At 37.3% G+C, this 16,212-nt stretch overlaps 1 protein-coding gene across 1 annotated transcript in view; it reads left to right on the plus strand.

Annotated features, from left to right (window-relative positions):
• CHM (CHM Rab escort protein) overlaps positions 1-16,212 on the plus strand; it is a 221,307-nt gene that overhangs the window by 87,580 nt on the left and 117,515 nt on the right. Inside the window, exons 6-9 of the mRNA XM_043459787.1 lie at positions 2,205-2,456; positions 4,095-4,211; positions 6,387-6,507; positions 8,254-8,479. Of these exons, the coding sequence (XP_043315722.1) occupies positions 2,205-2,456; positions 4,095-4,211; positions 6,387-6,507; positions 8,254-8,479 (716 nt within the window). The remainder of the gene's footprint in view (positions 1-2,204; positions 2,457-4,094; positions 4,212-6,386; positions 6,508-8,253; positions 8,480-16,212) is intronic.

A 16,212-nucleotide genomic window follows, 5' to 3' on the forward strand; every position in this document is an offset into this window, starting at 1 on the left:
GATTACAGTTTCAATTTTCATGCTTGTGATGGATCTGTTAAGATTTTCTGTTTCTTCCTGGTTTAGTTTTGGAAAGTTATACTTTTCTAAGAATTTGTCCATTTCTTCCAAGTTGTCCGTTTTATTGGCATATAGCTGCTGATAGTAATTTCTTACGATCTGTTGTATTTCTGTGTTGTCTGTGAAGTCTGTTGTGACTTCTCCATTTTCATTTCTTTTTTTGTTGATTTGATTCTTCTCTCTCTGTTTCTTGATGAGTCTGGCTAATGGTTTGTCAATTTTATTTACCTTTTTAAGGAACCAGCTTTTGGCTTTGTTGATTTTTGCTATGGTCTCTTTTGTTTCTTTTCCATTTATTTCTGCCCTAATTTTTGATATTTTATTTCTTGACATTTAAAATGTTATTCTTTACTTGTACCTTTCTTATTGTAGTGCTTAATGTGTCAATTTTAATGGGGCACTTTTTGTTCAATGAACCCAGGCTTTTTAAAAACTATTGTTCTTTCTTTGCCTCGTTGTTTGTGTTTTTTACAAATGTTTGTTTGGTTTATAAATTTTTTGATAATATATTTATACCTCCATTTTTTGCATGTGTTAAACATTTATTCATCATGTGTTTATTAAATATCACATTTATAGTGAAGTACAGTAGGTATTGTGAGAGGCACAGAAGAATATATGTTAGGCTCTTCCCTTAAGAAAATGAAAGTCTAGTTGAAGATAAAGTAAAAGTTGAAGATAAACCAAAGGACTGTTTGAAAGAAACTGATCAATAAATGCAAGGTAAACCACATGTGTGTACTGTGGTACATGGTGTAGCAGAATGATTGTGGTTGGATTAAGGAAGACTTCTTCAAAGTGAAATTTAAACATTTTCTTAATTGCTGCAGTATGTGATTATTTTTGGGAATGGGGGATTTGTGATATCATGGGAAGTGGGAAGAACAGACCAGAAGAAACAGTTTGGTTCATTCACTGAGACGTGTTCAACTCTGTGACCACGTGGACTGCAGCACACCAGGCTTCCATGTCCATCACAAACTCCTGGAGCTTGCTCAAATTCATGTCTCTTAAGTCGGTGATGCCATACAACCATCTCATCCTCTGTCTTCCCCTTCTCCTCTTGCCTTCAGTCTTTCCCAGCATAAGGTCGTTCCCACTGTGTCAATTCTTAGCATCAGATGGTGAAAGTATTGGAGCTTCAGCTCCAGCATCAGTCCTTCCAATGAATATTCAGGGCTGATTTCCTTTAGAATTGAATGGTTTGATCCCCTTGCAGTGCAAGGGACTCTCAAGACTTCTCCAACACTACAGTTCAAAAGCATAAATTCTTTGGCACTCAGCCTTCTTTGTGGTCCAGGTCTCACATCCATACATGACTACTGGAAATACCATAGCTTTGACTAGATGGACCTTTGTCGACAAAGGAATGTCTCTTCTTTTCAATATGCTGTCTAGGTTGGTCATAGGTCTTCTTCCAAGGAGCAAGTGTCTTAATTTCATGGCTGAAGTCACCATTTGCAGTGATTGTGGAGTGCAAGAAAATAGTCTCTCACTGTTTCCATTATTTCCCCATCTATTTGCCACAAAGTGATGGGACCAGATGCCATGATCTTTGTTTTTTGAATGTTGAGTTTAAGCCAGCTTTTTTACTCTCCTCTTTCACTTTCATCAAGAGGATGTTTAGTTCCTGTTCACTTTGAGCCATAAAGGTGGTGTCATCTGCATACTGGAGGTTATTGATATTTCTCCCTGCAATCTTGAAGAAACAGTTAACATGAGCCTAATTATGGAGACTTTGAGTTGACAAATTAGGATTTAAGAGATGCCATGTTGGAAAGTAGGTGACATGAGACAAAAGATAGTAACTAAAAAAGGTGATTTTGTTTAGAGACTGATAGAGGAAGATTTTATAGGGGTAGAGTTGAGATTTGATTTAAGAACTGCTGTTAGTTCTCAAGCAGTCAATTAGCAGATGTTTATTTCCCACAGCCTATCATGTAGAAGGCAAGTTTATTGTTGAACAGTAGGGCAACTCAATGAAAATGTAGGTTCTGTAGAGGATAAAGCACATCATGGAGAGATAATGATGCACACTGAACAGGAACCTTTTTTGTCAGTCAAGGCAATAATGAACTGAGAATGTTAACTCTAGTAGTAATATTGGAAGTGGGGCTTCCAGTAAAGTAATAGACATTAATTGATGTGAAATACACACAGAACAAACTCCAAGCAGTGATCCAGAGAGACCCGTAGAAGTAAATGATGTTCAAGTGACAGGGGAAAAAGAAAACCACTGTGATGATAAAACTTGTGTGCCCTCAACTGCAGAAAAAGAAACAAGTGAAAATGTGCCTGTGGCTGAAGACATAGCAGAACAGCCAAAGAAAAATCGGATTACTTACTCTCAAATCATTAAAGAAGGCAGGAGGTTTAATATCGATTTGGTATCAAAGGTAAGTAACAGTTTTACCCATCTTATCATACAACAGTACTAATTTCTAATTGATTGAAAATAGCATCTGAGTCCATAAACCCAATTTTCATTATTTTATTCTCTGAAATGTAGAACATTTATTTTATAAAGACATAGTATCTGAAATTTATAGTTCTGTTAAAATATTCTTTAAACCTAGGTTAAAAACACAAGAATGCTCACTACTGTATCACAGGGTTACTTCTGTATTGGAGCATGTACTCCACCCAAATATTCTCCTGTTATGTGGACACTATGAATTCTATCAAGAAAAAAAGTCTAATGAATCTAATTACAGGTCTATGTTATTCTGGTCAATGTATTAAATAAACTTCTTTTTAGCCCTTATTTATATAGTAACTATTTTGGCATCTCTATAATGATGAACATTTTTAATAACCGATGCATTTCAAAAATCATTGGTTCAGATGTGAGGGCTTTGGAAGATAATTTAATAGTAATTAGGGCAGGGAGGTTGGGAAGGATGCTATTGTCTTCAGTTTCTTTTTTTTCCCATTCTTACCTCTAATGTTAGATCAACATGAATTCAGAGGTTGTCCCTGAGTCTTTGGAGCATACAATGTTGCACGGGGTTTATAGGAAGCAAGGCAAATTTAGTGCAAAAGAAGAGAAAACACTAGTAAGATAAAATATAATGGCCCCAAAAGGTTATGATACAGGACTAGATAAAACTAGAGAGACCAAATACCATGAGTTGAGGGCAAATGATGAGAAATTGGAAAGAAGTCGGAGAGGGTAGTGAATAACATCAGACTAGGATTTTTTATTTATTGTGCTCTCTTGAAGTTCCAAGTTATAAAGAGAGGAACTAATGCTCCTCACATTTTGCTGATCTAATCAAACATCCTCATCCTGCTGATCTCTTTGAACCAGATGCTTGAATATATGAATATCTTTTTACTACTCGTTTCTTTCTGATGTAGGTCTCTGTGCCTGATTCTGCCTAGGTCTGAGTTGGCTACTGCCTTGGTCCTTCCTCATATTTCTGAACTATCTATTCCACCTAATTTGATCCTGCCACGCTTTGAAATTCACCATTCTTTCCATGTTACCTTGGCAGTTAAGTTTCTGGGTGGAAGTTTAATCATAGCTCACGCATAGTCTTCTTGTCCTCATGAGCAGGAAAGTTTTTTTTTTAAGAAGAACACTGAAGTAGTAAAGTAAGAAATAGGTTTTGTACTGAAAATTTCATTTTGAATTAGTTACTTGGATTTTAGAAATGAATACAGTATATATGCTGGCTGATACTTTACATATGATGTAATGTTCTTAGCAGAGTCTGAAGAGGTGCTTTATAATTAAACATATTAATATATATGGATATTCACATTAACTAGAACAAACAGGTGTAAGAGCCTTGTATCAGTTTGGGTCAGTTGTGGAGAAAACTTTGGATTCCAGAATTTGGATTTTGAATGTCAGATAATCAGTTGTGAACCTGTAATAAATTATATTATGTGTTATAATATTAACAGGTAGAATACTTTTTACAAATAATGTAAAATATAGCAAAATTATATATCTTTATTCTGTTTTTATCAATTTTTCCACTATTTTCACCTTTTATTTCATTCTCTAAAATATTTTCTTTGTACAGCTATTGTATTCTCGAGGATTGCTGATTGATCTTCTAATCAAATCTAATGTTAGTCGATATGCAGAGTTCAAAAATATTACCAGGATTCTTGCCTTTCGAGAAGGAAGAGTGAAACAGGTACTGTGCTGAGCAAGGATTACAACTGAGTATGAGTTTAAGTTGCTATGTTTTGTTTGGGAAACTAGTAGTAAAACTGTTAGTTGCTTAGTAGTGTCCGACTCTTTGTGACGCCTTGAAGTGTAGCCTGCCAGGCTCCTCTGTCACGGGATTCTCTAGGCAAGAATACTGGAATGGGTAGCCATTCCCTTGTCTGGAGGATGTTCCCAACCCAGGGATCAAACTTGGGTCCTCCCACATTGCAGAAGTGTTCTTTACCTTCTGAGCCACAAAGGAAGCCCCATTTTGTTTGGGAAGGATAAGCAAATAAGATTGTTATTTTCTTGGTAAAGCAGCAAATTTGAATGCAGAGTTCCAAAGAATACCAAGGAGAGATAAGAAAGCCTTCCTCAGCAATCAGTGCAAAGAAATAGAGGAAAAGAATAGAATGGGAAAGACTAGAGATCTCTTCAAGAAAATTAGAGATACCAAGGGAACATTTCATTCAAAGATGGGCTCAATAAAGGACAGAAATGGTATGGACCTAATAGAAGCAGAAGATATTAAGAAGAGGTGGCAAGAATACACAGAAGGACTGTACCAAAAAGATCTTCATGACCCAGATAATCACGGTGTTGTGATCACTCACCTAGAGCCAGACATCCTGGAATGTCAAGTCAAGTGGGCCTTAGAAAGCATCACTACGAACAAAGCTAGTGGAGGTGATGGAATTCCAGTTGAACTATTTCAAATCCTAAAAGATGATGCTGTGAAAGTGCTGCACTTAATATGCGAGCAAATTTGGAAAACTCAGTAGTGGCCACAGGACTAGAAAAGGTCAGTTTTCATTCCAATCCCAAAGAAAGGCAATGCCAAAGAATGCTCAAACTACCACACAATTGCACTCATCTCACACGCTAGTAAGGTAATGCTTAAAATTCTCCAAGCCAGGCTTCAGCAATATGTGAACCATGAACTTCCAGATGTTGAAGCTGGTTTTAGAAAAGGCAGAGGAACCAGAGATCAAATTGCCAACATCTGCTGGATCATCAAAAAAGCAAAAGAGTTCCAGAAAAACATCTATTTCTGCTTTATTGACTGTACCAAAGCCTTTGACTGTGTGGATCACAATAAAGTGTGGAAAATTCTGAAAGAGATGGGAATACCAGACTACCTGACCTGCCTCTTGAGAAACCTGTATGCAGGTCAGGAAGCAACAGTTAGAACTGGACATGGAACAACAGACTGGTTCCAAATAGGAAAAGGAGTACACCAAGGTTGTATATTGTCACCCTGCTTATTTATCTTATATGCAGAGTACATCATGAGAAATGCTGGGCTGGAGGAAGCACAAGCTGGAATCAAGATTGGTGGGATAAATATCAATAACCTCAGCTATGCAGATGATACCACCCTTATGGCAGAAAGTGAAGAAGAACTAAAGAGCCTCTTGATGAAAGTGAAAGAGGACAGTGACAAAGTTGGCACAAAGCTCAACATTCAGAAAACTAAGATCATGGCATCCAGTCCTATCACTTCATGACAAATAGATGGGGAAACAGTGGAAACAGTGTCAGACTTTATTTTTTTGGGCTCCAAAATCACTGCAGATGGTGATTGCAGCCATGAAATTAAAAGATGCTTACTCCTTGGAAGGAAAGCTGTGATCAACCTAGACAGCATATTGAAAAGCAGAGACATGACTTTGTCAACAAAGTTCCATCTAGTCAAGGCTATGGTTTTTCCAGTGGTCATGTATGGATGTGAGAGTTGGACTATAAAGAAAGCTGAGTGCTGAAGTATTGATGCTTTGAACTGTGGTGTTGAAGAAGACTCTAATGTCTAATGTTAATTTTCTTATAATTTATTCTGTAGCTTGCTGCTCATGTTGAGAAAGTGTTAATTTCAGACAACATTGCTAGATTTGAGCTGTCATTTGTTCCCAGTTAGGGGTGCCATGCCAGTGGCCTTTTAATAGCATAAGGAGCAACTTGGCAGAATTAAGTAAGGGAACTCACGAGTTAATTAGCTCTGAAGTCAACAGAGATGCCATTAGAACTGGTGGAAAGTAACATCAAACAGCCTGACTAGAAAGGAAATAATGATCTTGTTATACTTAAAGGGAAAAAAAAATGTCATTTGGAATACTAGTATCAGTAGGAAGCAGTTTCTTAACTTTTAAATCATATATTTTAGGTTCCTTGCTCCAGAGCAGATGTCTTTAATAGCAAACAACTTACTATGGTAGAAAAGCGAATGCTAATGAAGTTTCTCACATTTTGTATGGAGTATGAGGAACATCCTGATGAATATAAAGGTACTGTTTTTTAATAAATTTGTGTTCTCACATTATTTTAGATTCTTATTATTTTAATATGCTTTCTCTGATTTAGTGAGCCACTTGCTATGCTTTTAAAATATTTTTATTTTGCATGATCCAGTAGGTTAGCCTCTAGCAACAAGTACCTGTTTAAATTTAAATTAATTAAAATTAAAATTTAGTTATAGTACCCACACATTCAAGTGTTCAGTGGCCACACGTGGCTAGTGGCTACTAATGGTACTATGCAGCTATGGGACATTTTCATCATGACAGCAGTCTATGATGTTAATTTTTATTCTTGCTAATTAAACATTGTTATCAACTGGTTCTTCATAGATAATACTCCTTTTTCTTTATCCAGTTTTTTAACCATTTTTTAAAAATAGAAGTATAGTTAATTTACAATGTGCTAGTTTCAGGTGTACAGCAAAGTGATTCAGTTTTATATATATATATATATGTATAGACACACACACACACATATACATTTTCAGATTCTTTTCCATTATAGGTTATTAAAAGATATTGCATACATTTCCATGTACTATACAGTATATCCTTGTTGTTTATCTATTTTACATATAGTGGTACATATATCTTACTCTCTCTGACCCTCATCTATTTTATCTGTCATTTAAAGATTTGTATATTTTATTCATTTCTCAAGAATCACTTTTGCTTGGAATATTGAATTATATAATTTGACTGGTTAAAAGGAAGCTAGATGGTATGGGTGGGATCTCATGGATTAGGAGAAGATATGGTTTCTAATCTTGGCTTTGACCCATCTCTCTGTGTGATCTGGGGCCAGTTACTTCAAAGGTTGTTGAAAGTTGAATACACCACTTTAGTATCAAGAGTTTTGCACTTAAAAGTGCATTGAGCTGAAAAAGTTATCCAAAATAGGAATATAATGACAATTCACTTACAAAATTGAAAAATAGGACAATTTTTTTTTTTTTTTTACTATATGGAATATTCAAAGTCTAACTCTTGTTCTTAAAGTTTCAAGTCCATTTGTTACTGCCAGATTTTTTTCTTCATAGTAGCATAAACTTATATTCTGTGTCAGTTTTTATAGTTTTTATTTGTTTATATTCTAAAAAGTTTTTCTCTTCCACTAACAACAGCTCAGTTACATTTTTTTCTGTTCTTGGTTTAAAGGAATAGTATTTAGGGGATCGTTATGTTTTGAGGTGAGATTATAAGGCAGTGGGATTGATACCACTAGCCATACAGAAATTAGTTTCTTTACTTTTTAGTCATAGTTCACTGTTCCAAGTTTTAGGAAAGAAAAACAATTCAAAAAAATCAAGTACTACTATATCATTGTTTTCACCAAAAAGTTACCATTAGTCATATTTAATATTTCAAAGTGTAATCATTGACATTAGTCTGCAGTTGATAGTAAAGTAAGATTATTGCCAACCATGGAAAGCTATTGTGGTGCTTAATGAATTATTTAATGCTTTTCTAATTTTTTGAATCCATAAAATACTAACCACAGAATCATCATTTAAAGCTTAAAAATTGTGTCATCAATCCAGTTAGGGTAATGAGGCTGTTCCTAGTTTTTTCCCTCTAAAATCAATGGTCTCGGTCCAAAATGTAGTAATACTACCACCAACTATGTCCTTTGCTAAGTGTTTTAAGCAAACTTGATCTCATTTTTGTACAGTGCTTTTAAATGGAAGTTTGGTTCTGATTTTAACTGATAACTTTTCCTCTTTCTTTCCATAGACTTCGAGGAAATTACATTTTCTGAATATTTAAAAACTCAAAAATTAACCCCCAACCTCCAATATTTTGTCCTGCACTCAATTGCAATGACATCAGAGACAGGCAGCAGTACCATAGATGGTCTCAAAGCTACCAAAAACTTTCTTCACTGTCTTGGACGATATGGCAACACTCCATTTTTGTTTCCTTTATATGGTCAAGGAGAACTCCCTCAGTGTTTCTGCAGGTAAGACAGGCATTGGCTTTCTTATCTCTTCTTAAAATGATACTTGAATAACAGATGAAAATTAGAAAGACAAAAATGAAATTTAGTTAAGATATAGTATATTCAGACATACTATTTGTTATTCAACTCACCCCTCCCCTCTTTGGCCCTTGCTAATTCGTAGGCTGAAGCCTAATGAATTCATGTTCATCTTTTTTTTTATTATTTATTTTAATTGAAGGATAATTACCATACATTGACATGAATCAGCCATGGGTGTACATGTGTTCTGCATCCTGAACCCCCCTCCCACCTCCCTTCCCATCCCATCCCTCAGGGTCATCTTAGTGCACCGGCCCTGAGCACCCTCTCTCATGCATCGAACCTGGACTGGTGATCTATTTCACATATGGTAATATACATGTTTCAGTGCTATTCTCTCAAATCATCCCACCCTCGCCTTCTCCCACAGAGTCCAAAAGTCTGTTCTTTACATCTGTGTTTCCTTTGCTGTCTTGCATATAGGGTCATCATTATGGTCATTCTAAATTCCACATATATGTGTTAATATACTGTATTGGTGTTTTTCTTTAACTTACTTCAGTCTATATAATAGAATCCAGTTTCATCCACCTCATTAGAACTGAATCAAATGCATTCTTTTTAATAGCTGAGTAATATTCCATTGTGTATATGTACCACAGCTTCTTTATCCATTCGTCTGCTGATGACCAGCTAGGTTGCTTCCATGACCTCGCTATTATAAACAGTGCTGTGATGAACATTGGGGTACACGTGTCTCTTTCAATTCTGGTTTCTCCGGTTTATATGCCCAGCACTGGGATTGCTGGGTCGTATGGCAGTTATATTTCCAGTCTTTTAAGGAATCTCCACAATCTGGGAGTTTGTGATGGACAGGGAGGCCTGGCGTACTGAGATTCATGGGGTCGCAAAGAGTCAAACACTACTGAGTAACTGAACTGAACTACACTCTACTGAACACTTCTCCATAGTGGGTGTGCTAGTTTGCATTCCCACCAACAGTGTAAGAGGGTTCCTTTTTCTCCACACCCTCTCCAGCATTTATTGTTTATAGACTTTATTTGATAGTAGCCATTCTGACCAGCGTGAGATCTGATTTGCATTTCTCTGATAATGAGTGATGTTGAACATCTTTTCATGTGTTTGTTAGCCATCTGTATGTCTTCTTTGGAGAAACGTCTGTTTAGATCTTTGGCCCACTTTTTGATTGGATCGTTTATTTTTCAAGAATTGAGCTGCAGGAGCTGCTTGTATATTTTTGAGATTAATTCATTGTCAGGTGCTTCGTTTGCTATTATTTTCTCCCATTCTGAAGGCTGTCTTTTCACCTTGCTTATAGTTTCCTTAGTTGTGCATAAACTTTTAAGTTTCATTAGGTCCCATTTGTTTATTTTTGCTTTTATTTCCACTACTCTGGGAGGTGGGTCATAGAGGATCCTGCTGTGATTCATCTCAGAGCATGTTCTGCCTAAATTTTCCTCTAAGAGTTTTATAGTTCTGGTCTTATATTTAGATCTTTAATCCATTTTGAGTTTATTTTTTTGTATAGTTTTAGAAAGTGTTTTAGTGACATTCTTTTACAAGTGGTTGTCCAATTTTCCCAACACCACTTGTTAAAGAGATTGTCTGTTCTCCATTGTATATTCTTGCCTCTTTTGTCAAAGATAAGGTGTCCATAGGGACGTAGATTTATCTCTGGGCTTTGTATTTTGTTCCATTGATCTATATTTCTTTCTTTGTGCTAGTACCATACTGGCTTGATGACTGTAGCTTTGTAGTATAGTTTGAAGTCAGGCAGGTTGATTCCTCCAGTTCCATTCTTATTTCTCATGATTGCTTTGACTATTTGAGGTTTTTTATGTTTACATGCAAATTTGAAGTTATTTGTTTTAGTTCTGTGAAAAATACCTTTGTTAGCTTGATAGGGGTTGCATTAAATCTATAGATTGCTTTGGGCAGGATACTTATTTTCACCATATTTATTCTTCCAACTCACAAGCATGGTGTATTTCTCCATCTATTTGTGTCGTCTTTGATTTTTTTCATATGTGTTTTATAGTTCTGTATATACAGGTCTTTTGTTCTTTAGGTAAATTTTTTTCCTAAGTATTTCATTTTTTTTGTTGCAATGGTGAATGGGATTGTTTCCTTAATTTCTCTTTCTCTTTTTTCACTATCATTGTATAGGAATGCAAGTGATTTCTCTGTGTTAATTTTACATCCTGCTACTTTACTATATTTGTTGATTAGCACTGGTAATTTTCTGGTGATATCATTAGGGTTTTCTCTGTAGAGGATCATGTCATCTGCAAACAGTGAGAGTTTTACTTCTTTTCCATTCTGGATTGCTTTGTTTCTTTTCCTTTTCTGATTGCTGTGACTGAGACTTCCAAAACTCTGTTGAAAAGTAGTAGTGAGAATGGGAACCGTTGTTTTGTTCCTGATTTTAAAGGAAATGCTTTCAGTTTTTCCCCATTGAGGATAATGTTTGCTATTGGTTTGTGATATATGGCTTTTATTATGTTAAGGTATGTGCCTTCTATGCCTGCTTTCTGGAGAGTTTTCATCACAAATGGGTGTTCAGTTTTGTTAAAGGCTTTGTCTGAATCTGTTCGATTTATCATATGGTTTGTATCTTTCAATATGTTAATATGGTGTAACACATTGATTGATTTGCAGATATTGATGAATCCTTGCATCCTTGGAATAAAGCTCACTTGATCATGATGTATGATCTTTTTAGTATGGTTTTGGATTCTGTAGGCTAGAATTTTGTTGAAGATTTTTGCATCCATGTTTATCAGTGATATTGGCTTTTAGTGTTCTTATTTGGTGTGTCTCTTGTGTCATGAGGTAGGCATGTATTGCTATGAACACCCCTGTTAGCACTGCTTTCACTGAATCCCATAGAATTTTGGATTGTTGTGTTTTCATTTTCATTTGTTTCTATGTATATTTTGATTTTCAGTTTGGTTTATTTTGTGATCTGTTGGTTATTCAGAAGCGTGTTGTTTATCTTCCATATATTTTTATTTTTAGTAGTATTTTTCCTGTTGTTGACATCTAATCTTAACTGCATTGTGATCAGAAAAGATGCTTGAAATAATTTCCATTTTCAAATTTACCAATGCTAGATTTATGGTCCAGGATGTGCTCTATCCTGGAGAATGTCCCATGTGCACTTGAGAAAAAGGTGAGATCCATATTTTGGGGGTGAAATGTCCTGTATAAAATACACATAATTATATAATATATTAATATTATATGTTAATAAATATTATTATATATAAATATCTATATTAAGTCTAACTGGTTCATTTTATCATTTAAAGCTTGTGTTTCCTTGCTAATTTTCTGTTTGGTTGATCTGTCCATAGGTGTGAGTGGGGTATTTAAGTTCTCCACTATTATCTTGTTATTATTCATTTCCCCTTTCATACTTGTTAAGCATCTGTCTTATGCATATTAAAAAGTAGAGACATTAATTTGCCAACAAAAGTCCATCTAGTCAAGGCTATGGTTTTTCCAGTGGTCATGTATAGATGTGAGAGTTGGACTGTGAAGAAAGCTGAGTGCCAAAATATCGAGGCTTTTGAACTGTGGTGTTGGCGAAGACTCTTGAGAGTCCCTTGGACTGCAAGGAGATCCAAACAGTCCATCCTAAAGGAGATCAGTCCTGGGTGTTCATTGGAAGGACTGATGTTGAAGCTGAAACTCCAATACTTTGGCCACCTCATGCGAAGTTGACTCATTGTAAAAGACCCTGATGCTGGGAGGGATTGAGGGCAGGAGGAGAAGGGGATGACAGAGGATGAGATGGCTGGATGGCATCACCAACTCGATGGGAATGAGTTTGAGTAAACTCTGGGAGTTGGTGATGGACAGGGAGACCTGATGTGCTGCGATTCATGGGGGGTTGCAAAGAGTTGGACACGACTGAGTGACTGAACTGAACTGAACTATGTGTTGTGCTGCTCCTATGTGGGGCGCACATATATTTATAATTGTTATATCTTCTTGCATTGATCCTTTGATCATTAGGTAGTGTCTTTCTTTGTCACTTATCATGGTCTTTATTTCAAAGTCTCTTTTATCTGATATGAGGATTGCTACTCCTGCTTCCCTTTGGTCTCCATTTGCATTAAATATCTTTCTTCAGCCCTTCCCTTTCAGTCTGTATGTGTCCCTAGGTTTGAGGTGCATCTCTTATAGACAGCATATATTAGGGTCTTATTTTTGTGTCCATTTGGCCAGTCTTTGTCTTTTGGTTGGAGCATTTAACCTATTTACATTTAAGGTAATCATTGATAAGTCTGATCCTGTTACCATTTACTTTGTTGTTTTGGGTTCATTTTTATAAACCTTTACTATGTTTCCTGTCTAGAAAATATCCTTTAGCATTTGTTGAAGAGCTGGATTGGTGGTCCTGAATTCTTATTTTTTGCTTGTCAGTAAAGGTTTTGATTTCTCCTTAGTATCTGAATGAGATCCTTGCTGGGTATAGTACTCTTGGTTGAAGATTTTTCTCTTTCATCACTTTAAGTATGTCCTGCCATTCCCTTCTGGTATGAAGAATTTCTGTTGAAAGATCAAGTGTTATCCTTATGAGGATCCCCTTCTATGTTATTTGTTGGTTTTCCCTTGTTGCTTTTATTATTTGCTCTTTGTGTTTGATCAGTGTTAATTTGATTAATATGTGTCTTTGGGTGTTTCACCTTGAGTTTATCCTGTTTGTGACTCTCTGAGTTTGTTGAACTTGGGTGGCTAGTTCCTTCCTCATTTTAGGGAAATTTTCAAATATTATCTCCTCAAGTATTTTCTCATGCCCTTTCTTTTTGTCTTCTTCTGGGAGACCTATCATTCGAATGTTGGGGTGTTTATCGTTGTCCCAGAGGTCTCTGAGGTTGTCCTCATTTCTTTTAATTCTTTTTTCCTCTCTGCTTCATTTATTTCTAACATTCTATCCTCCACCTCACTTATCCTCTCTTCTGCCTCAGTTCTTCTACTGTTGGTTTCCTGCACACTGTTTTTAATCTTAGTTATTGCATTGTTCATTATTAGTTGACTCTTCTTTATTTCTTCTACACCCTTCTTAAACATTTCTTATATCTTTCAATCCTTGTCTCTGGTCTATTTGTCTGTAACTCCATTTTGCTTTCAAAATTTTGAATCATCTTTACTATTATTATTCTGAATTTTTTTTCAGGTAGACTCTGTATCTCTTCTCTTTTGTTTATTATGGTAGGTTTTTATCATATTTGTCTGCCTTTTATGATATTCATGGGCATTTCTCTGCCTTTTCATTTTGTTTAGATTACTGTGTTCGGGGTGCCCTTTCTGCAGGCTGGAAGTTCATGGTTCCTCTAAACTCTGGAGTCTCCTCCCTGTGGGTAGGATTGGACTAATGGCTTGTCAGGGTTTCCTGGTTGGGTGAGCTTGTGTCTGTGTTCTGGTGGGTAGAGCTGGATCTCTTCTCTCTGTAGGGGGTTGAAATGTCCAGTAGTGAGTTTTGGGCTGTTCATGGGTTTGGCATGGCTTTGGGCAGCCAGTCTTTTAATGTTCAGGGTTGTGTTCCTGTTTTTCTGGAGAGTTAGCTTGCTGCATCTTTCGCTGGAACTTGTTGGCTCTTGGGTGGAGCTTCATTTCAGTGTAGCGATGGATACTTTTGGGTGAGCTCTTGTCTTTTAATGTTCCCAGGAGTGGGGAGTTCTCTGGTGTTCTAAAGTTTTCGAATTAAGCCTCCTGTCTCTGGCTTTCTGTCTTATTCTTACAGTAGCCTCAAGACTTCTCCATCTATACAGTACAGGAGATAAAAGCTCTAGGTTACTGGTGAAAGAATTCTCCACATCCAGGAGCACTCAGAGAGATTCACAGAGTTGATAGAGAAGAGAAGATGGAGGAGTGAGATAGAGGTGTCTAGGAGGATAAAAGGGGGAGTCAAAAGGGGAGAGAGCAATGTAGACAGTAATCAGATCCTTAAGTACTGTCCACAGCCTGGAACACGCAGAGCAATTCACAGTTATGTAGAGAAGAGAAAAGGGAGGAAGGAGGTAGAGCTGACCTGGAGGAGAAAAGGGAGAGTCAAAAGGGGAGAGAGCAATGAAGCCAGTAATCCCTCTAAGTGAAAATGGATACTGAAGACTAGATTCTAAAAGGTACAAATTTGATAACAAATACAAAAAAGATTAAAAAACTAGAGTAGAGGTTAGACTCTCAAAAATACAGTATAAGAAATACAGGACAAAATCAGTCACAAAAATTAAGATATATATGGCTGCTGCTGCTGCTAAGTCGTTTCAGTCATGTCCGACTCTGTACGACCCCAGAGATGGCAGCCCACCAGGCTCCCCCGTCCCTGGGATTCTCCAGGCAAGAACACTGGAGTGGGTTGCCATTTCTTTCTTCAGTGCATGAACGTGAAAAGTGAAAGTGAAGTCGCTCAATCGTGTCTGACTCTTAGCAACCCCATGGACTGCAGCCTACCAGGCTCCTCTTTCCATGGGGTTTTCCAGGCAAGAGTACTGGAGTGGGCTGCCATTGCTTTCTCTGATATATATATATATGGAATTTGTTTTAAAAGAAAATAAGGATTTTTTGAAAGGTAATAGTAGGCTATAATAATGAAAGTTAAGAGTAATAACCAGAATTTTTAAAAAAACTAAAAAATTATAATAGTTAAAATATATCTAGGAATTTCTCTGAAGCTGTTGTGGGCAGTGTTGGGTCAGTTCAGTGTCAGATAGTCCCTTGTTCTGGCTTGTACTTGTTCTCAAGGTCTATAGGCATACCCCAAATGCAGTCTCAGTATCAATTGCTGGGTTTCAATCTGTTACACCTGTCACTTCCAGAGCAATTCCCCCTTCTTTATTTTGGCTTCCTCTGTTTGCAAGTATCTTCAGTGTCTTATTTCTGCCCTGACACAAGGGGGCAAAGGTGGCCACTCAATTAGGCTTGCTTGTTCTTTTGTGTTGTGGATAGTGAGGGACACTGCAAACAAATATCGCTGGCATATGTGGTCAGTGCTTGCAGTGGATGGACTACACTGGGTTTGTCACAACTCAAGTCTGTGTGTACTTTCTGAATCCACACTGCTCAGGCTCCAGGGTGCTCTGCAAGGACACTGTCGCAAATGGGCCCTGCATTTTGTGCACTTCCCAGATTTAAGCCATTCAGGTTCTCGGGTGCTCTGCAGGGGCACAGACCCAGATGGGCTGTACATTTTGTGTCCGTCCCAGGTCTGAGTGGCTCAGGCGACCGGGTGCTTGGCAAGTGCATTGTCCCAGGGGGGCCATGATTCCTATTCACCTCCCCGGTCTTCGCCAGTTGGTTTCCTGGGTGAGCCGCAGGAGCACAGCCCAAGGTGTGCTGTGTGTCTCCTCTGGGGAGCTAATCTCAGGCTGTGACACTCCTGACAGATGTCAACTGTCCAGGATCCCTGGAAGACCTGGGTGGCAGCTGGGAGCCTGCTCACAGTTTGGTGGAAGGTGTAGTATCTGGGGTCTAGATTGCAGCAGCCCCTTGCCTTCCAGCTCTGGCTGTCACATGCCTGCTTCTCTGCCTCTGGGGAGGAAGGGCCCTATATGGCAGCTGGCTTGCTATCCTTTGGTATTTGCTCAATCCTTTGTTTTGTGAGAGTGACAGGGGTCACTGTGCAGCATTAGAACCGTTTGCGGGAAAGGTCTTTTTTTTTTTTTTTTTTTTTTTTTTTTTTT

Source organism: Cervus canadensis, chromosome X, assembly GCF_019320065.1.
Source record: "Cervus canadensis isolate Bull #8, Minnesota chromosome X, ASM1932006v1, whole genome shotgun sequence".
NCBI lineage: Eukaryota > Metazoa > Chordata > Mammalia > Artiodactyla > Cervidae > Cervus > Cervus canadensis.